Raw genomic sequence first — 27,084 nt, forward strand, 5'->3', positions numbered from 1 at the left:
TCAGCAGGCTTTGCTCTGCCGGTCCTTCCCCGCACAGGGCTCCCCGCCGTGCTGCGGGGCCGGGTTGTTGCACTGCCGGCTACGCCGCGATGTGCCCGACTGGCAGGGAGCCCAGTGTGACCAGCAGCTCCAGTTCCCATCCGTCTTGCTGCCTGTAAACGCATTAAAAAAGAGGGTGGGGGGAAAGGGTTTCAGGTCTGAAGTGCTGCGTATGGCCTGACTGCAGAGGCGTCCTTCGGGTGGGAGCAGGGGAGGAAGACTGAGCTGAATGCCACCACCCGTTTGTGATTTCGGCTCCGGCTGTAAGGTTTGCTGCGAGCGGGACTCCCTGGTCCCTCCCAGCCGTGCCCAGCACACAGACGGCTGTTGAGATCAAGGCACTTTGAAGCCAGGGGAGATGAAACAGCATCACCTTCCTCAGACACCAAGAGCTGTTTCTTTTTCTCCTCTGCTCGTTTGAAAGGCTGCGGCTTGGCTTTCCTTTCCCAAAGGGCAGCTGACAGCTCTCTCTGCACTAACTCTCTCACCTCCGACCAAGGCGGAGGGACAAAAGTCTCCTAACGTCGTGGAGGTGTTTCGAAAAGTCTGCCCGTCCCTTTGGAGATGGGTCGTTTCAAGGCTTTTTCATTACAGCACAGACTGAGTTGTCAGGAGCGTTCGATACTATGGATTATGGTGGCGCTCCTGAATGATGGGAATGCTTGATGGCTGTCATTTACTGTCGTTTTTTATTTACTCAACTGGCCTTCATGCCTGGCTTGGGCACTTTATTAATCCAGACAGCACAAGTGGATGTGTGTGCTCTTACTTAGTGCTGGCTGGAAAGCTGGGTTTCCCGTCTGCTGGAACATCGTTCTTTAAAAAACTGAGTTTGGTCTTAAATGAGTTTTGAAAATAAAAATTTGCTTCATTTCCCATGAGCTGGAAGTGTGCGTCCCCCCACTACTGCTAAAAGCAGGGAGCACAGGGGCTGGCCAGTTCGGTGGGCTGCTTTGGGGCCAGGTCCTGAGCTTTCCATGCTCCTCATCTAAGGTAGATTCCTTGGATTTGGAGATAACTCAAAGAACCTGAGATTTCTTTAAAGAAGCCCACTTTGGAGTCATTCAAGCGATGCTTTTGAGCTCAGTTTCATAACCCATCTACCCAGCTCTGCTCTTACTCCTTATCTCATCACAGCTTTGCTTTTCCAATGGTGAGACCCTAGTTACGAGCACACGGTTGAAGGCCTGGAGCTCTGCCTGGTGGAACTGCTCTGAAGATGAATTTTTCCGCCAGCTTCAAGTGCTGAGATTTGGATTTTTTTGTCATCAAGAATTGGGACAAAAATAAAAGAGCATGTTCCAAGGTTGTTTTTTTTCATCACCCATTTAATTTTTCAGGATAGTATATAAAGTAATAAAGAAAACATAAATAAAAGCCTGTCACTTTGGAAAAGCACTTTTTTTCTCCCCCAAAACAGATACTTCCCTCTAGCTAAAATGTTTCCCTATGGGGGAGGGAAATCTGGCAATGTGGCAAATTTTTACTAAAACAGCATTTTTGATGGCACATTGCTTCAGCACCACTTCCCAGTCGCTTAGCCGGACCCTTCCAGCCTCCCTCCCCTGCCCCCTGCACCCCAGCTCAGCTTTTTTGCAACATGTCAGTACATCTCCAGCTATTAAACACATCCTCATTTCCACTAATTTATTTATAATAATCGCCTGAGCTGTTAATTTAAGTCTCTTGCAGGGCTGCTTAGGATAGCGTAGCAACAAAAGGGATACAGAAGCGCAGGCTTGACTGATGCACGGGAGCAAAGAGCTCTTGGTTAACCATGTTGGGGGGAAAACCCTGGCACTTTGCCGCCTTTCGCCCTCCCCTGCTACGGGTGCACGCCGGGGTCTTACCTGGGCGCTTAGTCTGCTCGCAGGCAGGGCCTTTGTCACCCGGTCGACACTGGCAGGAACACGTGTCTCCCACCAAAATGGGTTCACCGTTGTTCTGGCATGGTCCACAGCGGCAGGCATTGAACTCCAACAAGTAATCGTCCAAAGCCCTTTTCAGGTTTTGCCGTTTGGTTTCCATGTCGCCGAGGTTGCTTCTGCGGAGAATTTCATGGATGGGCTGCAGCTGCATAGGATGGAGATGAATAGCATGGAGACAATTTTAGCTGGGCATCAACTGAGATGCTACCACGCCGCAGTCAGAGAGCTGTGACATTGCTGGATAAACTCAGGGCTCAGAAAAAACTCATTTGTCTTCCTTGACAGCTCCATGTACGTCATGCAAATGCGTTACCACGACTGATGGGCTCCAGTGAGGAACCACCGTTCCAAAACCCTCCTCATCTTAGACGTTTGCGTGGGATTGGCTTTTCTGGACATGTGTTGGAGTTTCAGTCTGGATTCAAATGCTAAATTAAACACCCCAGTAAGCCCATCTTTTGACTGATTTCTTAGTGCTGCCACAATCTCAGAGATCCTTGCATGCTTTTTGCCTTTTTGAACCAAAATGTTTTGGTAAGAGCTTTGGACAGTGGGTGTCATCAAAACTTAATGCCAACCTACCGCTAATGGTGACCAGATTGTGAACCATCTGGCAAACGCTGAGCGTGGAGAACTTTACCTACCTACATTTTGCCCTTTGATGCAGCAAAGTAATATTGTGCCATCTACAGCTTTAAGAATATATCATGCTCATAATATTTCCAGTAGCAAAATCCAGTTCTTATATACCATTCAGCAAAAATAGCCCAGCATGGGCAACTGTAATTGTAACTTGCCTTCTCCATTGAACCTGTTTTATAAAAATGGTTGGATGAGCCAAAGGGCTGCGGGCTCATGTGCTGGTGGTAGCATTCAACCTCCTGAAATGCTCTGAGTGGCTCATTGGGGTGTTTTAGGTATTAAACTGTGTTTAGAAAACGGTTCCCTGAAAAATCTCAGCCCTTCTGTTTTCACCAGTAGCAAAAATTCAACTGAACATTAAAGTTAAAAGCCCAAGGCTGGTCTGAGGACACATAATTATATTTGTCCATCCATGCATCTGTGCAAACACTGCATGTCCTGGCTGGGAATCGGTGGAAACCGATCTCAGAGAAGAAGAGCTGGACATTGTCTCATTGCACAAGGCGCAGTGAGAGCGATTCATGGGGAGGATCAGCTGAGCTTTGGGAAGACCTCTTAGACAAATTTGCACAAGCCTGTTTAACAAACAAGAGGGAGCTGCAGATAAGAGCTGCTGAAGTGAACATGAGCACTTATCGGCAGCTCCAGTTGCACAGCGACTGCCGAGCTCCAGAGCAGCCAACAGAGAGGTCAGCACATGGTTTACTGGAAAATCGCAATAAATTTTGCCCAGAATTGATGGGAACTTGTGCAGAAAGGTGAATAACCTGCAGCATGCGTTCAGCTGGAACCGAAAGCGCCTCTACTTTATCAGGGCTTTCTGCTGCCAGGGAGCTGCCCAGGAAGGTTTGCAGATTCCCTCTTGCCCTGCCAATAACGCGGGTGGTTCCTGATTCCACCTTCCCTTCTCCCACCCTCCGTCAGAGCCAGGAGTGGGTGTGCTTTCAAATGAAGATGAGAGGGGTGGAAGTGGCAGCGTGTCCCTGCCGTGACCGAGGTCCTTCCCCCCACACCCCACATCTGCGCTCCTGGAGCAGACCAGCGACTGTGGTATCTCAGGGTAGATGTGGTCCTCCTGACCGCAGCTGAGGAGTGCACCCGCCTCCTCATGCCGCTGTGGTCTCTGGCCCTGGATGCTCTCTTCCTTTCCATCCCCTCCGCTTGCACCCATCTCCTCCCTGTCTCTGAAGCCCTGTAGGATGCTTCAGTGATCTTTCCATTGTACGAGGCATCCAATAAAATGAAGGGAGGAGGAGAACTTGGCTGATTTTTATGGCCACGGACCCTCTTTCTGAAGCGTGGAGAGAGACGGGCCCTCCCTGACAAAGCAGCCCGGAGCCCCCTGCTCTAAAAACTCCTGGAAGCACCCATAGCAATACCCACCATGGTCCGCAGAGGTTAGGCATAGCCACTGCAGCTCTGAGGCAGGTGAAAAGCAGGGGGGTCTATGCAGAGCCTTTGCTGGGGGGGCAAGACTCCTTCCCCAGCCCCCCGCGAGCCCGCTGCTTATACAGGAGGGCAGGCAGCATCGGGAAGAATAATAGGGATGAATGCAACTGCAGAGAGCCGTTCAGTGGGAAGCTGTTTGGGGACACATCAAAACTTAACTTGGCACTAATCCAGCATTAAGCTCCTTGTCCGTCTCCCTGCAGATGCGGTCGGTGGGAGATGTACTCCCTATTGTGAAATGAATAAGAGGTTACCAGATCAGTGGCCCATTACATTTAATCTTGTTCTGTGATGGGATCACAATAAAAATACAAAATGATCTGCTCGACTACACTTTCATTCCTTATAGCGGCAGAGTTTCTTCAACTGCAGAAAAGCCTTACCTCAAAATCAATAACAGCAGGATTATATTTTAATGATCTTCCCCAGTGACGATATATACGGCCATCCCAACTGTTCAAGAGCCCTCCACTGTAACTGGTATCTCCACCTCTAATCCGGGGAATAATATCTTCCACAACTGCGCCGTGGCTCTGAGCATCTGAAAAGTGGAATTACACCCTTATTATTTAGTTACTGTTTCCACACATACACTAGAAACTGCTTAATGGAGGTGAGATCAATCGTGCAAGGGGCTATCAGTGAGCGGCACTGATGCTGCCTCCTGCAATCGATGGGCGCTCAGCATCCCCCGCTCACGGGGCGAGCCCTGCCACATTATCATGAGGCGAGCCCTGCCATGTTATCACGAGGCGGTCAGTGGTGAGCTGAGCATCACAAATGCTCTAAGCTGGTAAGACCTGAAGAGCCTGCACGCCTCCAGCCTTTGCTTCTAGTTAGTGTGTGGGCAGTAGATCACGCCGTCTATAGCTGGTTAAGTGACTTACAAATCTGGGGCTCCCTAGCCTCTTTGAGTACTTTTTATAGTCAGCTTTGACTTCTTTAATAGTTGCCATGTTGCCCTTGTCATCCATGCCCATTCTGCCATGGCTGTAGCGACTGCAGCCTGCCAGCCACCCTGCTGCCTCTATTTACACGCGTTTCTAATCCAGGTATTGCTACCTTAATTCCTGCTCTTTCAAGAGCAATCAGTACTCCTGGAGATTTGGACCCAAAGTCGCTTTGGTCCCGTGACTGGGCCTGAGCCATGGCTGGGGATGGCACCAGAGCTCCCTTCTTCGCACCTTTGTGTGACCCTACTTGAATCTGCATGCCCAAGTGACCAAAAGAAGTGATGCGAGATGCCTCAACAGACATCCGCCCTGCTATCATACCTGTTTTCATAAATCCTTTCGTTGCACACTCAGAGAATGACATAGACGACGTCAAATGCAGTTTACTCTTAGTGAATGTAAGGCCAGCTGACAGGCCAACACAGGCATTTATCTCTTCAGCTGTGACGTCTGCAAGACAGAAAGGAAACCAGTAAAATCAGTGACTCATTCTGAGTGGAAGGATTGTTCATTTTCCTACTTGGTATTTTTTTCTATCAGTGAAGAAAATACTCAGTTATTTGCATGGCCTGTTTTTCGAAGTCAAGAGCTATTCTGGGCAGAGGACAGCCTTTAGTCTTGCAGTGGAAAAGCCAATATTTTATTGGGGTATATTGGGCTTATCACATAATAGGTGAAAAGAAAAATGTCCTTACTGTAAAATTGTTTCTTAGAAAGTATTAGAAGAGAGTAAAATATCTTAACACAAGGCTTCAGGCATGTATTTCCTTGTTTGGTCTATTTATTTAAAAATAAAACTTTTTTTTTTTTTTTACAGACTAACTCATAACTAGGGTAAAGCTGGGAACAGCAGCTGAAATCAATACATCCTTGCTAATTTTCCTAAACTGAGGCTCTGACCCATGTATTAGTGGCTTAAATAGCATCTTAAGTAGCAACTTGCCAAAGGTCTGGCTGCTGAGAGCTGCCAAAGCCTTACTGCCTGCTGCTGGGCTGCTGCTGCCAGCACCGCCACGTACATCATGAAAATATGTAACTGGAGACCCATGAAGCGACTGCAGAGGGGAGAAGGGAACTAATGATGTGGTTTCACCAAGGTAAGCAATGCACATATTTCATCCAGCCTGGTTTTATGTGCGCACTTCAGGGTACTGCAAATATAAGGCCGTCTTCTGTAATAGTTAAAAAATCCATTGATTTCAATAAATACGGGTATTGTAAGTAATAGTTAACTTTTATATTGCTCTTTTTGTCAGAGGACCTTAAAGTGTTTTACAAAGCAGCCCGGCGATCAATACCCTGGTATCGAAAGGGAGGCACAGAGGTCAGCGGGATTTGTGCTTTGTGGCTTAATGTCTCAAGATCGACCCTCCAGCCAAGCCCCAGCCCAGAGCGCTGGCTGCTGAACTGCCTCCCCCCAGCACTGGGGAGCAGCGTCTCGTCTCGCTTGTGTTTAAAATACTGGTAAAATGCCCATAGCTCCAGTTTTGCTCCCTTCTGCACACCCTGCAGGAGCGGCTCGCTGGAGCGGCGCGGGGCATGTATCTGCTCGTTGGCTTGGTGGGCCCACCAGCAGAGGTGCTCGGCATCCCGAGAAAGGGGCTACAAGTCCTGGATTCAAACTGGTGAGAGCTGAAGCATGCTCAAGACTTCAAGGGGAATTACATCCCATTGCAAAACTAGGCCCTTGAGAAAGATTAAATGTGCAGCACTCAATTACTTGTACTAAACTGCTCAACAGTAGTAAACACAGTGGGTAAAGTTCATTCACCCAAAGCAACATGAGTGATTGCTTATCTTGGTGTTGGAGTGCCATAAAATTAAACTTGAGGAATACCCTGATTAATTGATTCACCATGGTTCCCGTTGAGTAATTATATTCAGCGAGGGTCTGTCAATACAATTCGCTATTGGTTGCAGCAAGATCGGGTCTTGATAAATGAAAAGTGGTTATCATTGCAAAAGGGTGGTCATAGAAAATATTGGCACTTGAGGGGGGAGCCCTGATAGTTTTTTTATATGATATAATTTGTGATAGTTAAATGTGCTCGAGTGATACGATTTACTGCTGCATTTTGAATTAATCAGAATATATGAAGACTCTTTCTAATTTACTCTGTGCATAATGTTTCTCCCATAAATGTTCTTGTAATGTGTGAACACATTATACTGTTTTCTGCTAAATAATAGAACCATAACAATCTATTTTAAAAACAAGTAATGAAAAATATTGATGGCAGAGCAACAAGGGACCTCATTCTGACATATGTATTTATTTCACTCATGACCATATCCATACAAGCCCTTGCAGTCTGAAAGCTAGAAATGGGTCTGGCAGCAAAACTGCAGTCTTAAGCTCTGCACCGGTGAGTTGTGGTCTATTCCTGGGTATCTAAACCCAGAAGGTGACTTATTCTGTGCATGATGTTTCTCCCATGAATGTTCTTGTAATGTGTGAACACATTATACTGTTTTCTGCTAAATAATAGAACCATAACAATCTATTTGAAAAACAAGTAATGAAGAATATTGAATCTTCATTATTGAAAATTCAATAATAATTTTCAAAAATTCAAAAATAATTTTCATTATTGAAAATTTCATCAATTGAAAAACCTGAATTTTCAAAATTCAGCTTTCCTAGATGCTTGAAGTCCAGCTCATGCCTGCGCCTAGCTAGATGCCCAGCCACTGCTCAAGCTGTCTCTCATTTAGGGAGGACTCAGCCTAGGGATCTTTTTCCTGGGCATGCGCTTTAGCCACTGGTCTATAAAAAAAGGAGTGTTTTCTCTTCCAGAGCATTTAACACGTAGCCTCATGGGCTAGGTGGGCTCTCAGGGTGCAGTGGTTGATCTAAAGCAGATGCCTTGCTGCTCAGCCCTGTGGAGACTCAGTGGTACATCTCCAGGCATCTGCAGAGCTTCAAACTCATCTTTTGAAGCTCTAATTTTAAGACTGGAGTGCTTACATCCTGATCCTGACCATTCCTCAGGGGAGGCGGATAATCCTCTTGCAAACACAGCCTTCAAGCATGGCTGCGATCGCCGTTAGAAAAATCAGGGTTTTTACTAAATGCTTTTAGACAGTGGCATATCAGCCACTGCAGGTGGGTCCTTCTGGGTCTGCGTCACGTGACGTAGGGCACTGCTGACTTGGTCAAAGTGGACTTTCTAGCAGAGTCTGTGTTAGACGAAAATTACAGAAGTGTGCTCCATTAGAATGAAAATGACATCTCTACTGGGGCACTTTTTTGTCTTTTGCTGAACTTCAACATCCTTCTTTCCTAAAATAGGGCATCTCATAGCAGTAAATCTCCTCCTTATATACACAGCATGCACAAGACAAAGCAAAATAATGGCCTCCCTCCACATGCTCTTGATTCAGTCCTCCTCTGAAATTGGCAGTCTGCTTCCTGAAGACTTGCTCGCCAAGATCTTGTTCACTTCAATATCACTCACTCTTCAAAGTGAATAAATGATTTGAAGAGCCATCATGTTTCCAAACATCAGTAGTTTCGGAACTTGATAAAAATTCTCTCAACTGGTAATTTCTTGTGGAAAAACTGGCATGGTTAACGCTCAATATGGAGTGCATAGTTATCCTAGTGCTGATGGTACCAAGCCATTTCAGACCGGAGGCAGAATTTGGGGCAGAACCGTGGAAATTAATGGAATTAACGGAATTACAGCAATTTGCACCAGCTGCAGCAATTTGCACCTGTTGTCCAAGATCACAATTTTCTTTTGCATAAATGCCCAGCCTGGAGTTACCAAGGCAGTGTTACCCTCAGTAGAGCAGAGTGATGGTCCTTGGGGGAAGTGGGATCTATTGCATTGTCGACACCTTTGCAAAAGTTGACAATCCAGTTAGTGTACTAAAGTACCATATTATTGTTCTGCATCTTATGGTTTTGATTAGGAAAAATGTTATGCTTTGGCTCGCCAGTAATGGCTATTCTTGCGATCTAGATATCTGCAGTGGATATTTTATGTAACTGAGATTTAGAGGTATGGCTCTCCAGCCTCATACACTCTAATTTGTTGAGAACCGGAGCTAGCAGAGGGCTGTTAGTCTTCAGATATGACACTAACCAGAGTAAAGTGGCAGAGGTATTGCCAAGTGCGATGCGTTATTTCCATTTTCAGAAAATTGAAACTCTCACTATTAGGAGGCTAAAACATGAGTGAGCTATCTTTCTTTACTCTGGATGCATTTGCAGTCCTTGAACCTTCATGGGAATGGTCAGAACAAAGACTAGAAGAACTAGGAGAAGTTTAGAGAGGTCTAGCAAGTGACACTGGGAGATGATGGTTGTGGGGAGCAGCCAGAGCCAGATGAATTACTCTGGTGGACTGGACCCACCCCATGGTCCCCAGGTTGGAAATGCTTGGTTCAGAGCAGAAAGTTGTGAACAGGGAATATCTTGTGGTTTTCTAACCTTTTCTTCTCATCTCCTCCTTGTTAACGACGAGGATATACTCAAAGACGCCTCCCATCGTGCCAGATGTCATGAAATGGGTGCCGTAGTCGTCGATGAATTTCGCATACATGCCATAGTTGTAGGTGTCTGGAAGCTCCCGCAGGGAAAGCAGCATGTCTTCATCCAAAACGACGTTGTTGCTTCTCATCTTGAAACGGGCTGTCTGCACCTTCGTCGCACCTCTAATGAATCCAACGTTCTGCAGGTAAAGAAAAGAGGAGCTGCCACTCAACTTTCAGTAAAAAAAAGTCATTTCTAGTCCATAGGTTTGCAGAGAAAAGCCTGAATTTGTGACTGTCAGTGGATGTTAAAGGCATGACAACCAGCCCTGGTTTAAATGAAATAAGTCGTAATTCTTTTACAGGGAGTGTCTCTTTCTCATGTGGCTATATGAGGTGGAGGGCAGAGCCATGGGTTTGGATGCTATGGGGTTTTTTTATTGATGTGAGAATATGATCAGAATTGGGCTCCACATGATTCCCCTCCATCCTCCATTTCTGCTATTTCTTTTTTCTGCCTTCTTTCCCATGCTGTTTATTCCCTTTTGCTTTTTTCACAGCCTCAACCTGTGAAAAAAGCAAAAGTGATGCAGGACAAGGGGTGATGGCAAGCCCAACCCAGCCTGGCAGCGGGGGGACAGCCTGGCCAGGAAGGTGCTGACAGGGGGAGGATTTTCTAGGTATACCACCAGATCCACGACTCCTCTCCTAGATCGGCCATTGCCCCGGACCAGGCTTCAGTGCAACCAGAACAGCCCTTTAAATGATTCCTCCGATAATTGATCATTGTTTAGCTGCAAACATTGCGTGAGTCTAGACAAGGGCACAGTAAATACTATAATGGTGCCAATTTCCAACAGCTTTTAAGGGCATTTCAACTCAGAACACCATCAAAGTAATTCTTCTTTATTGTTTTCTGTCAGCAGCCACGAGAGAAGTGGAGACGGGGCACGGTAAATGTGGGAAATACCAGCATTCGTGTTATTAGATTGGAAAGGGGTCGTCACAGCTAGTCCATGATGTAAACTCACTGTGAGAATACACCCTATTGTCGGGTACTCTTTTTTTCACCACGGTATTTTAACCTCTTGTAAAAAGTAGCATATTTCCCCATCATAAGGCAGCTTGTATTAATTTGAACAAGATATATTTGCTACTGGAGATCATTCCCTGAGGACAACCGTTTTGATCAACATCTTGATATTTCCTCCTCCCTCATCATCATTTTAAGGATTTTTTTTTTATTTATGTGCTTAATGTAGCCATGAAACAGGATGGGATGAGATGACATGTGTTGTGGTACTTCGTAATTCAATTTTATTCCCACTCCCTGTTTGCTAAAATGTAATAAGAACAACAAACAGGATTACTAACGATCATACATTTGCAATTACATGAACAAATTAAGGTACAATTACTATGTGTTAAAAAATACAATTGAGAGAATAAACTGACATAAGTTACAGCCAGACCATGCGATGCACAGATGACACAATTGCAGCATATGCATCATTGATTTGGGGGGGGGGGTTTGTTTGGTTGGTTTTTTTACCTTTGCAGCGTATTGCGTGAAATTCTTCACAGATCCTTTGCCACCTGATAAAGTGAAGCCCAAGTCGAACATGAAATTTGATTTTGCAGGCCCAATTCCAAAGGTAAGGCCTATTTCTCCAGATTTATAACTTTTAAGGGCATTAAGCAGATCCTTTGAATCGTCGTAAAATTCAAAAGCGAATCCAGAATCAGCATGAGCCTAAAGTGAGAGGAGCAGACATTAATTTTTCAGGTACTTCCCTTCCTTTTCAATCGCTATTTCTTTAAGGAGCTGATGGTGCCTCTGCTGAAGCCCGTGATGCTCCTGACAGCACCGACGCTGACTTCAGTGAATGTGGAATAAAGAATTTAGTCACGTGCCATTTCATTCGGAAATATGTGAGAAATGCGGATAAAGCCGCGCATTTTGCTTCATCCATCTCCAGGCAGGGGAAAGGGTTGTGTTTAGCCACTCAAAGCAGGACCATTACAGGCAGAGCTGGTAATGGTGCCTATTAAGCTAGCTTGACATTTCCCATTATAAACTCCTCCTTCCAATTCCTTACAGCTCTGCCAAACCCTAACAATTTGGAGTGAATTTTTGCTCTCCAGCTTGCTTCTGGATGAATTTATTTAGGAAAAAAAATTCAACAGTGGTGATCCAGCCACTTGCGATGGCAACACTAGAAAACAGACATTGTTTTGCCTGTGTTTTAGAGAAGTGACCTTTTCCTTGACAACTCTACTTTGCCGGCGTGTGGAATTGAGCAGCCTTGCTGAATCTGGGCTGTGCCATTTGCCATCTCTAGAAAAAGCCGGCTAAATTACCAACACTGAAAAAAAAAAATCTCACATCATCGTCAGTGACTTCCTAGACGCCGGTGGGTAGAAGCTCCTAAGTCAAAATTCATATGGGGCATGCTCAAGCATCCCTCAGTGCCTGACCATGGTGCGGGTGTCCTTCCACTGCTAGCAGCAGATAAAGGGGAGAAGAAAATGTGGCCCGTGTGGTGGGTCTCTCTGGGTTCAAACTGGGGACTAAGGGACGCAGGGGGGGTCTGCTTGCTGGGAGGACATGAAAGCCACTTGCACTGAGCCTGTGGCTGTAATATTCCCCTGGAATAATGTGTTTTCATTCATTCATGTCAAAAAGCATGATAAATGTTTAACAGCATGGCCAAGGCACCCACTTAGGATGTGGGAGACCCAGGTTGAATCCCTGCTCTACTTAGTTCAGTCTCCAACACCAGATGTGACCCCCCAGAGTACAGACGTTGTGATACATGGTGATGGCTTTCAGGATCTTTGTCTCGCTCAGAATTTGGATTTATGTCCCTTGTAGCCATGCCATAGACTTAAAATGCTTTCAAGGATTGAACCAGTAGCATTCTTCCCGTTTTACACATGGCCAACTTCATCCCTAGAGAGGCAAGTGGCTTGCGCAAGCTCTACAGCTCATTAATAACAGAATTTAGAGAAAACCCATTTCTCTTGGCTCTGACTAGGCCAGAGTAAGCAGTGGGGATGCCTGGGTGATAAAGCATGTTAGTTCCTTGATGTGCCATAAAACAGCATTTATATCATCGATTGCCTGTTGTCTTGGGGACAGCTGGAGAAAGGTGCCTTGAAAGACAACCTATAGTGAATGATAAAATGTACATAACATCTTTATAGGAAGTTTGGCTTTTAGCTGGGAAAACATTGCTAAATTTGACCGCCCGAAGTACTTACTAGGAATTGGTATATATGAAAGTTGTAAGGTTTGCGGAAATACTTCTCGTCATCTCCATAGTACAGACGTTCACACGCAGCATTGTACTTCAGCTCCCGCCACTCTCCATTGTAGACATACTCACAGTGGCCTCCAAAAAAATTACGATCATATACGTACTGTCTCTCTTCCCGTGTCAGGATATTGTAGCTTGGAAAGAAATAGCATTCAGAAAGTTATCCATAGCTCCTGTTCTATTTCCCCAACAGTCTCTGTCACTGTTTCTGTTCTCCTGACACTACAAGTTATCTGTTTGTCTCTGACTTTGAGTTTGGATAGCACCTAAAACATAAGATTTCGGTCTGTTCTCCTTGCTATCTCCTTCCCAAAGCTAACAGGAGACAAACAGCCATTTTATTTCCAAGACATTGGTTTGGACTCATATGCTAGAGATGAAAGAAATCAGTTAAATTGTCCAGTCCATCCTGGCAAGTAGTTATGAAAGTCCCTAAGTCCTGGAATTCCTCCAGGTCCCCTGTGAGTCTCTCGGAGCCTAATGCTTCTCACTGTCACAAAGTGTTTTCTGGCATTCCCTGTAATTGTTTTCTATTTATTTCATCTCCTTCCTTTTAATAATGGTCCTGTTTCTTGGGGGAGCTAGCACCCTCCCTAGACTTGCAGTCTGCTTGTGCTTTACCAAGTCGCTCGCTTATTATTTCCTTACGCCTCTTTCTTCCTGCTCTCCGGCCATCACAGCTGCTGCCCTCTGAAATCCCGCCTGGTACTTAATATTCCCTGTAATTCCAGGGCCCCAAATGAAAGCATTATTCAAACTAGACAGCAGTATTGCTCCTCACAACAGGGAATCATCTTTAAGACTAGGATAGTAAATGCTATTGCTTTTGTGTGTTCTGCGGGAGAAACACATCAGAGGGCACTATTAAATGGGGTGCTCGGTGAAAATTAATATATGTCTTGAAAAACTTTTGATGGACTCTCCCAGACCCCGTGCCAGAGAGACTTTTATCTCATGGGCTCCAGAGAGCATTGGATCGAGCTGATGGGAAAGCTATCTAATGGGTAACTACATTCTCGTACTGTATTCATACTGACTCGTTCTCATACTGCCCATGTTCTCCAAGTGAAACTAAGCAGTATCTTGGTTAAAACACAAGATTTAGAACAAAAATGTCACAACAGACAATTTGCCTTTAAAGTCATTCTGGATTCCTCTTTTCCACGTATTACCTAACCAAAATTCGAAACTGAATACAGTAAAACTTTTTCATGGGTAGTATATTTACCCTGCACATATTCATGTGGAGCTCAGGCTCTCTGCCTTGAATCTGTGCTCTGAAGTCCTAAATCCTGGAGTTAAATCTTCTCCTTAAGGATGAAAGCCACCAGGATGCTGCATCTCCAAAGTCTACTGTTTCCTTTAATATATTGCTTTTATCAACTGGAGAAAGTTGTAACATAACTGGACTCAGAGAACTGGGATATATTTTTACATGAGTATACAAAGGACACTTACAAGTACAGAGTGGCTGAGAGAGGCCAAGGTCAGATAGTAAATTTGAGACAGAATTTGAAATAAAAGCTGGGATGAACCCTCCTGCCTCTCTCATTGCCACCCACAGTCGGGTGGGACAGTAGCTCTCTTTTGGGTTTTGTACAGCACCCTATCAATTCATGGAGCACTGCTATTACTAAGGAAGAGCAATATAAAAAACTTAATCCTGTTTAGATTGTGAGAGTAGCAGCTATTGATTATTTACTCACCCTTGGGCTGCTTTTTCAGACCCTGGGATTGGAAACAGATGTTCACAAGGGTTTTCAATACCTTCATCCTCACAGTTACTCTCATCAGACCCATCTCTGCAGTCTTCCTCTCCGTTGCACACAAGATGCCGTTTAATACAGCGACCTGAAGTGCACAGGTACAGGCGATCGCTTATCCGCCCTTCAGAAAACCTTTTTGGCAGCTTGCACTGATTACGTTGGTTTCCACCCATATCTCAGGGCTACAAGAAGTCACACCGGCTGTTAAACACAGCGCTTTTCCGTTGGGAGCTTGCTTTTCCCAGCTCCTCGGGGGGAGGTTTTCCTTTGCAACCTGGAGCGAGCACGGCTTGGAGTCCAAGCCAGCTGCTCCCCTGGGCTCCCATGGGGTGGGAATCAAGTAGAGGGCACCTCACTGGCCTGATTTTATATTATCTACACTCATGCTTTTGGAAGGGAGCTATGGGAAGCGATGGCTTCTCCGCTTGGCTGAGGGAAGTCAGCTCTCTGTGGTCAAAGTGCAGTTTTTCCTCTTCCCATTGCAGGAGGTATTGGGGGAGTTTATTGCAATAGTTATAGCTCAAGAATGGATGCTTGCAGGAAGGGCAACTTGAAAGTACTTTTGCTTCTGGGAATGAGGAGAAAGCCTTAACATGATATTCGTGGCAGGAATCAACGCACTTGCCTCAACAGAGCAATGATCTGCTCCAGATGAGGAGCTGGTTGCAGAGCTGGTGCACATTTCTAAATTTCGATAGGATTTTCGTTAAATGCTCAAGATGGGAGTTTGAGCCATTTGTGTAAAAACAAAAATCTGTCAAGGCTAGTCAAACTTTCAGAGAACAGCCGTATTACATCCCAATCCTCAGAGCTGGGGATGGCTAAAAATAAATAAATCACCCCAACAGATTGCTAGTTGGATTCATGATTGAACTATGTCTTTTGCAGGGGGAGAAAGTGGTGTGTTGTGGGAGCGGTGGTGCCCGTGGAGGGGAGTGTGAGCGTGTAGCACAGCAGTTGGAGCAGAATATTTCTACTCTCTTTGTTCCACTCAAAAATTAACCTTTTCCATGTCACACAGCCTTCTTTTCTATCCAAATCTAAGCTTAACATGAACGGATTTCTGTAAAAGTGGGGGAAAAAAACAAAGATGGGGAAATTTCCTGCTTTGTCTTGCACTGGTTCACCATCCTACTGGCTGGCCTGAGCGCATTTTGGCAAAGCTCTGCCCACGGTAGGGGCTGCAAATCATCCCAGGTCTGTCCAGCCAGGACCGAAACCTCCTTGGCAGGAGTTTGTACCCAGTTCACTCACCTGTCTCCTCGCACTGAAAGTCCTGTCCGCAGCTGGGGGGTCCGGCGCACGTCGTCTCGGCACGGCAAGCTTGCTCGCCCCAGAGGTACCCCGCGCATCGCTGCCCCGCGAACCTCGCCGGCTGCACCAGCTTCCGGTACCGGTGCTGAACCACCCGAGAGACAAAAACACCGCCAACACTAACTTGTATCCCCCAGAGACATCGCCTCCACAGGCTATAAAGCAATTAAAACTATCACTTTTATCTAAATTGTTATTTTTCTGTGTAGTCCACAGACTTTGCACATGATAAATGGAGCAGGAGAGTCAGCAGAGAGGTGGGAGCTCAGGAGATTTGCTTGAAGTTCATACAAGTGAATTTGGGAGGGGCTGGAATGGCTGCTTTTAAAAATCTCTTCTTTATTTTATACCTTGGCAATAATAGGGGATGTTTGCAGTTACACATGCTTTGTCCCGGAAAAAGGCTCAGATGGACACAGACACTAATTACAGCACTGATCCTGCAACATTTCTGATGGATTATTAATGAGAATTGCTGCTCTTTAAACTAGGAAGAATAAAAAGAAAAGGAAAGAGAGAAGAGCCAAATCATTTACTGATTATAAGCACAGGAATGAAAAATGCAGGGATATAAACTCAGTAGAAAGCAAAACTATGTCAGGTATTTGAAAATAAATTCTTGAATTATGAAGACATATGTGAAATGATATAAAAAATTGAGAACAGGAGCTGATGAATGAAGGCTCCTTTTAATTTCTTTTCATTGGAATATTTGCATTAAGAATCAGGGGATACTTAATTAAAGCTGAGATAGAAAAAGAAGAAAGTCTTGGGCAAATATTCTGGCCTGATTCTTCCCCCATTTGCCTTGATTTTGCATTTTGCTGTTCTGCTGCCTTAAATGAATTTATTCCCCAGTTTACGCCAGGGTAAGTAAGAGCCTCTCTAGTAGAGGAGCATCTCCATCATATTTGGATGAGTTTACTTGATGCTTCAGAATGATGAATATGTATAATATATATAATTAATGTGTGTACATCCTCATCACAGACACATCTGAAGATAAATGAATACATTACGGTGGAGTCTTACTTTTTTCTCTTGGCAAGGAAAGCAATCAGTCCATTCTGACCACTGGCTCAGCTGACAGTCGACAGGACCTGGAGAATTAACATCTCTGCTGCTTCTTCTAAGGAGGGGAAGAGATAGCAGTCTAAGGTCTTTGAAGTTGTGTTCTAAGGAGGGCTGGAGGCTAGCAGGGAGAAAATGATCTGTTTGTGTGTTTTTCCACCAGGAACCTATTTTGTAGGAAATGGGAAGCATCCCTTAGCGGGGGTTGTACCAGCCGAGATGCCCCGTCCAAGTATTCACCATCAGAATTGGTCAGGGGCAGCAGGTGCAGGACCTGAGGATTTTGCCTTGGGTTTCCTGCTCTCCCAAGGGATCCTAGCCCTTTCCAATAGGTAGATTGCAATAAAATATACATACATCATATACATAAGACCAAACACACTGGGTAAACAGAAGGAATGTCGAGAAGAAACAGGTTTTAAGGAAAGGCTTCTTTTTTTGCTTTCTTCTCAGAAGCACATCACAAACTCCAGGAGTACTGACGTTTATCACCTTGGGCCTGTTCTGAAATCTATTGGTTTCACTTTTTTTACACCATTGTGAATTCATGGTCAGTATTTTTGCCGACAAGTATGAAATCAGAGTCTGATTCCCACGGGCTTTGTGGAGCGGTGGGAGTGGCTGCACCAACAGTGCTGAGAAGGCAAGGTACAAAGTCACGTTGACTATAAGAATTTGTTGGTTAACTATTTCTAAAAAGAAATACATAAATTCTGAAAAGAGGAAAATAACTAAAGGAAGAGTATAAAAGCAGAAAACGGCACAGGTCCTGTATCGCAGTGGCCCTTGGCTCAGACTCTCTGTACTGATACACTGCATATCGCTATACAACAGCGAGAAAAGACTTTTGCCTGCCAGCCCAGTCGTTATGATCTCTGTTTCTGTCCCTACTCCTACAGTCTTTATTTGTATAATGTGTTTCTTTGTCTTGAGGAGCAATCTGTGGCGTGTCAGTACAACTCTGTGTTTGCCACAGCCTTCGAAGCATTTTGAGGGGTTATTCTGAGCCAAAACATTATTTTTATTATTATTTTGCTGATTAACTAATGAGCAGGCTGTTTTACTTACGAGACTGCAGTCCAAAGAGAAATATTGATAATTAGCAGAGATACGGAGCACATTGGGGATTCATCAGCGGCTGTAGAAGAGAGACTTACTAAATGAAAGCCACAACAGCTCAGCAAGGGAGCCTGTGGCTGCAGATCAGTGCACGAGAGAAAAACCCACCGTCTCTCCAGGAAAACAACAGGAGCCTGCAGACAAACACGGAGCTGGAGGACACGCAAGTATTGATGCCTTTTCACTCTGACAGGAGGATTTGTGGGCTGTATCCTTCAGCACTTCACAAAGTACTTAATTGGCTCACCTTCGATTGGATTTTACATTTACCTCTTCATTATTCTGCCTTGTTTGGTAAGTTCATCAAACATCAAAAATCTCATCTTTGTTCATTTTCAAAAGGGATTATCGGAATAAGGCTTCATAATTAAGTGTATCACTACCACATTTTTTTTCCTTTCCGCCTTCTCCTTGTCTCCACGTTCCAATTATCACTGATACCTTTTTTGATCCTTCTAAATCATATTTGCCTTTAGAACAACCCTGAAATTAATAGCTGTAGAAAAAAAATCCAACCATTTTCCTATCGTGACACTATAGCTTTAGGAAAAGGTAACTTGTTTATTCCCTTCCTTCAAAGCCTAAATGACACTCGTATAGGTTAATAATAATGTTCAGGGGAAAAAAAAATAGAGGTATGAGGATCTGGCTCGGATTGAAAATTGGATTATAAACATGCACTTCCTACCTTCACATTGTCAAATGCAAAATAATTATAATGAAAAAGAATAGGAAAGATATTTGCTCATAAATCGTCCTGTATAGGGCATTCATTCCAAGTGCCCAAAACCAGTACGGTAATTTTGGTAAGGAAGTTTAAGAAGGCTTAATAGTCATCTCTACAGGAAAAACCATTGTGCAAACAGTTCATATAAGAAGGAATTACGATGCCTAGCTTGGGCTTTGGACAACTGCCAACATTTTTTTTTTCTGGTAGCTGTTTACAGAGAGCACAGCGTGCACATGCCTCAAGTCAGGACAAAATTGATGGGCTGACCGACTTGCCCATAATTTCTATATGTAAAGTTGGGGATGGAACAGACTTACCTCTGGGAAGGCAATGCCTCGAGCTCCCTGCATGCTGTAGCTGTGGCCTGATGTGCCGTTAAAGCCAGCGAGCATATAGAGAGAATCAGAGGAGAAAGCTGACACAGGCTCCACCGCATTGTTTTTCCATATGTAAATGTTTGCTATAGATTAGCTGCAAACAAAAGCTTTAGGCTTCAGGACGCCGTGGGGCAAGCACTGCTAGAAGAAGCATGGAGCCCACCGGACTCCAAAACGCTGCGGTAAATCATTGACGACGGCACAGATCAAATCACAAAGAATCAGGACACATCCCGGAGGCCTTTGCCCTTTTGGAAACAAATTCCCAGTTTTCTGGCAAGGGAATATATTAAACTGTGCAACTCCTTCCGCATTAAAGTCAATCAAGTCCTATTGCAGCAGCGTGTTTCTTGTCCAGCCTGCACCCTCCTTTTAATTTGAAGGAGGAGGAAACTCATTTTATTTCCCGCAGTGACTTAACTGCAATTTTGGTGCATCTGGTCACTGACCAGGGAAAAGCTTTCCAGTACAGCAAATTGAAGATTATTATAAAATTCTGTTACGAGGAACATGTGCCTTCCAGATACGTCAAGGAAATGTCAGTTCAGCTTCTTCCCACTGCTGTCCCCATAAGATAGTGTCCGATCTCCAAAGCTGATGTGAGTTATCACCTGGCTTTTGGATGGCCCTACACAGTCGCTGCAACATGAGAATCTAAATCTTTGTTTTCTGAAGTGATTTGGGATGAGGAAGATACCCCCTAAATCTGAAATTGTGTCCTATCCCATATGCTGTGCAAACCCATCTGCCAGTGGTGGCTCTAACGCCTTTCACTGGTTGGGATCTTAACACAGAAGTAGTGGATGTGCACAAGTCTAAGGAAGCAGCACTATCCAAAGCAAGAACACCATGGGTTATTTATTATTAGGATAATAGTCACAAGATGAGACTGTTTAGTTTTCATGTGTTGGAAGAAAGAAAAACTGGCCATTGCAAAGACACTTGGTCATGCATGGTATGGGGCCCAAGTTGCCCCATACCTGTTTCCTCGAGCTTGCACATAGTCTGCAAAATTCCCCTGAGGGCTCCTGGGCAGGCACAAAAATGCACAAGGAATCTATAACTTCATTAGATATTAGTCAAAAAAAAGACTAAGGGATCTATGGAGAGTTTTCTGTTCGAACAAGTGTCTGTGTCTCCCTGCTTTTCTTCTGCGTAAGTAGGATGAGATGCTTCATGCATAAATGAAGTGTTCCCAGCAGACTACTAGAAGCTTGAACCTCAATAAATTCAAGAGAAAGTGTAATTATTGTAGGAAAATTTGGTCTTGGGCTATTACAGCTATCAAGCAGACAGTGAATTGTCCTCTGTCCACAAAAGACTGGGATAGAAGTGTCACTTTGTGTATTTCCCAAATTAATTGCAAAGCTAATTTCAATAGCTGGTATTGTAAATTATCAAAATAAAAGGACCTCTTACTGTGTTATTTTAATGTAATTAAAGTTCAGAACGACCCTGGGGCTTGTCTTTGCTAAACATGAAGAAATGTAGCACATGGGTAAACTCTGTAGTGAAATGAAATGAAAACTGCCTTTTTGTGACCTTCGAGAGTATGTTAATGTAATCCCCTACCTACTAATGCACTTCAGATGAGTTCAGGAAGTCCTCCTTTCTTCGCCTACACAAGAAGAACTCAAATAAGGGTTTTAATATTTTTTTTATATACTATTAAACCTAAATTGCTTTTGCCTGGGAGAAAAGCAGGGGATTGAAACTGGCCTAAGGCGATCCCCATCGTTACCTCCCAATTCCACATTACAGCCTCTCTGCATGTTGCTGTTAAGGCAGAACGACATAAAAAGGTTTTAGCAATGCTTATAGAGGTCTGACGGGGACGGACCCCACTGTCCCCATGGTGGGAGCCTCCCTGGCCGTCTGCCAGATCTGTCTTCGGTCCAAACTTCTGCCGTCCTGTGATATAAATGGCTGCTTTGCACAGTCAAGTGCCTCCTCAGCATCTAAGCAAGACTGTCGAAGCATTATATCTTTTCTTTTCTGATAGCAGTGTCAGAAACACACCATATATATAATGAAAGTTATTTGTGGCACGTCTCCCAGGTAAAAGGCCGGGCTGGTTTGTGCAATCAGGCACAACAACAATTTCGCACTGATAGGTGAGGTCGTTTGTGGGGGAGGCGTGCGAGAGAGATTTAAGCAGCAAGCAAGGCACACCGCGCTAGAGGTGAAATTAAAGAACCTTTCTCAAAGGTGTTATGTTCCAAAAGTGATATATATAAAAGTTATGGTTCCATTTATAACATTATGAATTGAACTTGTCTAAAATGTGTGTTGGATCCTTGCCTCTGAACCTGAATTAACTCTCTGCACCTCTGGCTTGCAATGCTGTCCGTGCTGTCAATAACGACGCAGTCACCTTCAGGACGATGAGCCGTGAACTGAAGTCTTCGGGCTCTTCACGAGCATGGAAATACAGGCTGTGAGCGGGCCGGGCCGAGCAGCGAGCTCGCTGCAGCAAAGCCTGGGTGGGAGTTTGCATCGCCACCTTGGGACTATTCCCATCGCAAAGCCCTTTTGTCCGACGCTGAAGAACTCTTCGCTGCCAACATCTAATTAGAAGAAACGTAACTCCTCATTTACAACCCTTATGTAGCTAAAATCAGGCGCAGATTAACTCAGTGTAAACAAACTTGGGCACCCACTTTTCCGCTCTGATAGCAATACAGGATTTTGTTCCACTTCAAAAAATCTCCACTTCAAATGTCTTTGGCCCAACAAGGGGAATTAATTTCTGCCTGCAGAACGCATTGATCTTTTAAATAGCACCTGAACAGCGCATTCGGTAACGCGGCTGTCTACACGAGCCTAGCTCCAGGGTGAAGTTATATTACAAGAGCTAACATAACGTTGTTGTCGTCCAGCAATTTGCATTTGTATGTTCTTTATATATAGATTTTTATTTTTAGTATATTCATATGGTTTTTCTGCAGGGGATACAGTTACTTAAAAGAATCATCCTTTTTTATGCCAATATTCTATTTATAATTTTTGTAGTACATTATTCATGCAATACTGTAAATCTGAATTTTGTTCCTGACTTGAAGACCACGAACATGTAATGACAGAGTCCTGTTCTTTTTTATTCTGTTTGATACACCATACCCCCCAAAGTTGTATCCGAGCTTCTTGCTGTCAATGTGACTGACACCTGCCATGTGCTGTTTGTTCTCTCGTGGTTCCCCAGGGAAAAGTGCAGAGCAGACAGCCTTTCATTCAGGGGTAGGATTTATTTTTTTTTTTTAAATATAGAGATTGTTGCAATGTACAGAGGTTATAGAGATGTTAGATATGGCAAGATGAAGAAATTGTGCCTAGCAATTGGAGCTCTGCCTTTGGAAAGTTTGCCGTTTCACACATGCTTTCACAGCACACATGGGCTTTCTCAGCTCATCCTCTCGGCAAGCGCTGGAGAGCTTTCTCTGCACAGGAGCTTGGTAAAATAACTTCTCTTTTGCCAAGGAAGCAAAGCTGGTTATCAAGGTCTTACTCTCTGAACTTCAAAATCAAATTGCCAGCACAGATACCTTCAAGAGAAGGGTTTAGGTTTAGAAGATGGCTTTATATTGTATAGCCAACGGAAGACATGAGTAGAAGCATTAAAAAGGGTAAGACAGACAGATGTAATGAGTTTGCTATAGTTTACGCTGCTGAGCAGATGCTCTGTGCTAGATGATGTTTCTGCAGTCTTGAAGGCCTGATGCCCCTGTGCGCTGCATTACTGCAGGGCAGGGAAAGCATGCTGCAGGCGGTACCTCGCCCTGGTCGTCATCCTCCGTGTCAGAGGGGTGACAGCAAACGCTGCCTGCAGCTGCTGGCAGGAGTGGTCACTGTCACAGTGATGGTCCCACACCGCAGGTAGCGGTTGTGTCCCCCTAACAGGGCTGACCAGTCGCTGCAAACACCAACACGCTTTTCCTCTGTGCATCGGTCATGCATCTCGCTTCCTGAGGTTCAGCTGTTCTTCAGCCCCAGCTTAAATTCTCCGGCCACCGCGTGCGCACGGCGAGATGGTGCACTGTAAGGACCAGCAAAGCTCTGTGTCCTTTATGTGCGTGGGGCACATGTCCCAGTTACTGAACCCAGTGGCTGCAGAGAGGTGTGGAAAAGGTCCACCTAAGGACCAGAAGATGGAAAAGGACCACCTAAGGACTCAGCTCTAGTGCTGGACATGCCAGTCCTCATTTGGTGTCAATGAATACTGAACTGGTCTGATAACATACCTTCTACCAGAGCAAACAGCCTGAAACACAAGAGCAATTATATGGGCTATATTGCTAAAAAAGAAGTATGCACCTAAGTGTTTGTGGGATCAGGGCCGTACTGCTGAGACCACCTTGTAGCTTGGACAGACAAAAAAAGCTGAAACATTGCAAGGCTTTTAAATTAATTTTCTTGACTGCTACAGAGCTTTGATGAGGCTGATCTTAAAACTTCTGAAGGAGCCGCATGGGTACCTACATTGGCTCCTCCTAACCAACACTTTGTCCTGACCAGTAAAAGAAAGTGTTAGCTTTTTAAAGGTGGGGATCAACACTACTGCATTTTCTTAAATTCCTCGTTAATGCCAGTAATGCAAGACAGAACAAGCAGCTCTGTGGTGGAACAAGTGATCCTATCTCCCCCTCTGCTGGAAAACCACGATATGACCTCCTGGCAGAACAAGGGTGAGATGTGCTGGGGTGGCTGCTCCGGCCCCCCGGGGACAGAACAAGGCATAAAAACTGAACCGAAATCCCCCCTAGCACAAGGCTGTGCCCTGTTATCCACTTTTGCCCATTTTTCTGGGTTCTGAGGTGGTTTTTCAGATATATGGAGCCTACTGTGTTGCACCCAGGAGCAGTCGTTTCCCTCGCTCTGTGCCCCATCTCCTTCCCCCAGTGCTGTCCCACATGTGGGTCCAGTAGCTGTGGCAAGGGAAAATAACTTGTCAGACCATCCCCAACCTATAATATTATGACACTGGGCTAACGTTACCAGCAATTATGCCATGGGCAATACCCAAATCTAATTGTCTTCCAAAGAAGACTGGGTTGCCCCAAAATTTCCCTGGTCTTCACCAGTCACGCTGCTGCCCTTTCTAAAAGTCTGAAAGATTAGGAATCAATCATATTCCCAAGATCTGCTGTTGTTTCTGGTCTATATTAAGACCGCTGTGAAATAAAAAAAAAAAAAAAAAGAAAAAATATGCTTATAACATGACAAATCCCACCAGTCACTAAGTAGCTGACAAGAATAATTCAGGGAAAATAAGTCTGGTGAATACTGTACTTGCAGCCCTTGGACTGATGCGTCTATATAAGATGCTAATTGCATTGCTGCAAAAACCCCATCCAAATCATAAAATTTTACATTTTTAAGCAGGCTGAAATTATTTGTTCTGGGGAGATTGTGCACTCTTAGGAAGTGTTTGGTGCTGTTGCCCTCAGTAGTGGTATTTGGTTTTATCTGAGTCAGGGCTGTGCCTGGGACCTCCCGTTGTGGGTCGGTGCCTCTGATACACAAACCCAGACCGAAGCCCAAGCTCCCACGCCAAAGCACAGCCCGTGTAATAGCGGCGGCGGACAAGGTGGTCATTGTGTTTTGCTGGGACATCTCCGTTCACAGCAATTTGCAGCGTGCTGGGGACCGACGGGAGGCACCAGCACTGCAGGGAGAGGAGGGGCAGGAGGGGAAGGGCTGTCGAAGGGATTACCCGCATTGCCTCTAACATGTCGGGGAGGGTGTAAAGTCCTGTTTTGTCGTCTCCTGACGTATCTGTCTAGTTTCTCTAAGGAAATTGTGCCATGCGGCCCATTAAAAGGTGACTTACATAGAGCAGCGCCAGCTCTTTATCATCAGGCGTTCCCCAGAAAGGTCCAGAGCCAGAGAAAAAAGCCGGCTTCCACTTCTGCGGTGTTTGATCTATACAACACCACGGCTACACCACGCTCCCCGTGCAGTTGTTATAGCTCGGTGCGATTTATGGCAGCCCTGGGGCTGCTGTCAAAGGGTGTTGAGGCAAGCGGTGTCCCACCAGGGCTAGTACTCACAAAATGCACGTTTAAAAGAAACTTTTGGCATTTTCTTTTTATTTTTAGAGCCCATATAGAAGAATCTGCCCTGTCCTTTTCTGCAGGACCACAGCTCTGAAGTCACAACCTCCCGGTTCTCCAACAGTGCTTTAATTCACAGCCTGCGTTCATACCTCTGGGCGGGTCATAAATCCTCCCCAGCTACCTGTACACAAAGCCGACATTCATTTTCATCATGCCGCAACTCCAGCCCTGGCTTGGGGGACTTCCCTGCCAACTCCCAGCTCGGCAGGACCCCCCCTTTCTTCTCCGAGACCACCACGCAGCAGCAGGGCTTTTCATGTGGCGAGGAACGAGACTCGCGCTTCGAGTCATGTCTCCGACGAATGAGTCTTTTTTTTTTTTTTTTCCAATTTGTTTTCCTTTTTTTTTTTTTTCAGCTCTCCTCAAGGTTGGCTCTGGAAAAGCAGGGTCAGGTTAGGCTGCAAGAGCATCGGTCCCACTCCCAAGGGCATTAGGGATGCTTGGGGCAAGGCTTCCCTCAATGCCCATGTGCAGAGGGGGAATGTCCATCCATAAGTCATGTATCGCACCCATTACCTTCAAATCAGTGGAGAAAAATCCGGTACACCTACAATCATAGGCACACAGGTTGCTATCAGATCCTACACATCACAGACATGCTTTACCAGTCCCTTTTCCTCTAACTTCAAGGCCTGCTATTGCTGCAGGGTTTCTTTTCCAGGCAGCTCTTTGGGAATGATATATATGAGAGGTGCCGTGTCCTGGTACGTGGGATTAGGGTGAGCTGGTGATGGGTGAGTATTGCTCAGGCTGCCGATGGCTCTCTGCCACCCAAGCCCTGTCGACAGCCGCCTCTGAATGCCACCCAGCACTCGGGCTCCGTGCAGCAGTCGTCTCTGCTCGAAGGCAAACATCAAGCGCTCCCGCAGAGAAAGATGAAATAATATTTGATCAGTTATGGAGGGAAAAAGAAAGTCCTGGGGCTCTCAGTTCTCTTCTTGCCAAGCTAACCAGCCTTGGTTTTCCTGGGAGACGTGCTCTGTAACAAAACATGGGCTCAATGTTTGGACATCTCCTTTCAGGCTGTTCTCCAGGGCAGAAATATCCAGTGATGGGAAATGTCCAGTTTGCCCTGATGTGACTGGTCTGTCCTTAGGACTCTGAGAAACAGTTCACCATAAAAAGGAACTGCTTCACCAGGGAAAATGTGTGGGCTTCAGCAAGGACAACTGTTTTTGCTGGGCTCTGCTGTCCAGAGATGAAGAAAACACTTCGTTCCTCCAGGGAAATGTCTGTTTTAATCACTCCGAGGTCTCTGGATTCAGCTCGGGGAGGAGCCTGGTGCAGGCTGGGCTGATGCAGTAGGTGGGTGTCACCCGTGGGAGACCTACCAAGAGGTGCGGGAAGGATCATTGCCCCTGCATGGTGGGACTCCTCTGCTCTCCTCAGCTTCGCTTGCCCCAGGTGTGAGAAGGGACCCGAGAACTGCCACGTATATGGACATCGTATGGGCACGGGTGCTGTAGGGACACCCATGCCGAGGGGACGTGCCGTTCTGTCCCTCAAAAAGCAAACCAAATCTGATTCTCCCCTTTCTGAGCCCATCCAAAGCCTGCCGCGGTGTTGACGTTCGTGGTTCGGGGAAACCCGTGAGCCAGGTCAAGGAAGCGTGGACGGGCAGGGCCATGCTCCCGCAGGCTCAGCCCTGCCCAGGTGAGGTTCTCCCCGCCCCGGGGGCAGACCCACGCCTTGGCCCAGGTGCGTTTTTGGGCTTGCCCCGCCTCGCCCGCTGCTGCGGTGGCCGCAGGGACGGGCGACGGAGCGGGGAGCAGCCGGGGCTGGTG

General features: G+C 45.5%; 1 protein-coding gene across 2 annotated transcripts; it reads right to left on the reverse strand.

Annotated features, from left to right (window-relative positions):
- Positions 1 to 19,246, reverse strand: C8A (complement C8 alpha chain). 2 transcript variants are annotated; one of them, XM_072867787.1, is made up of 11 exons: positions 19,128 to 19,246; positions 16,923 to 17,019; positions 15,831 to 15,975; positions 14,517 to 14,661; positions 12,755 to 12,944; positions 11,043 to 11,243; positions 9,450 to 9,690; positions 5,333 to 5,461; positions 4,442 to 4,599; positions 1,890 to 2,112; positions 1 to 152 (listed from the first exon to the last, which is right to left on the reverse strand). In XM_072867787.1, the coding sequence occupies exons 1-11, from the start codon at positions 19,244 to 19,246 to the stop codon at positions 1 to 3; spliced, it is 1,800 nt and encodes a 599-aa protein (XP_072723888.1). The 2 variants fall into 2 exon arrangements, with proteins under 2 accessions (XP_072723888.1, XP_072723887.1); XM_072867786.1 differs by having other exon boundaries at positions 4,442 to 4,611.
- Positions 19,247 to 27,084: the final 7,838 nt, after the last annotated feature.

This window comes from Ciconia boyciana, chromosome 7 (genome assembly GCF_034638445.1).
Source record: "Ciconia boyciana chromosome 7, ASM3463844v1, whole genome shotgun sequence".
In the NCBI taxonomy this organism is placed as follows: domain Eukaryota; kingdom Metazoa; phylum Chordata; class Aves; order Ciconiiformes; family Ciconiidae; genus Ciconia; species Ciconia boyciana.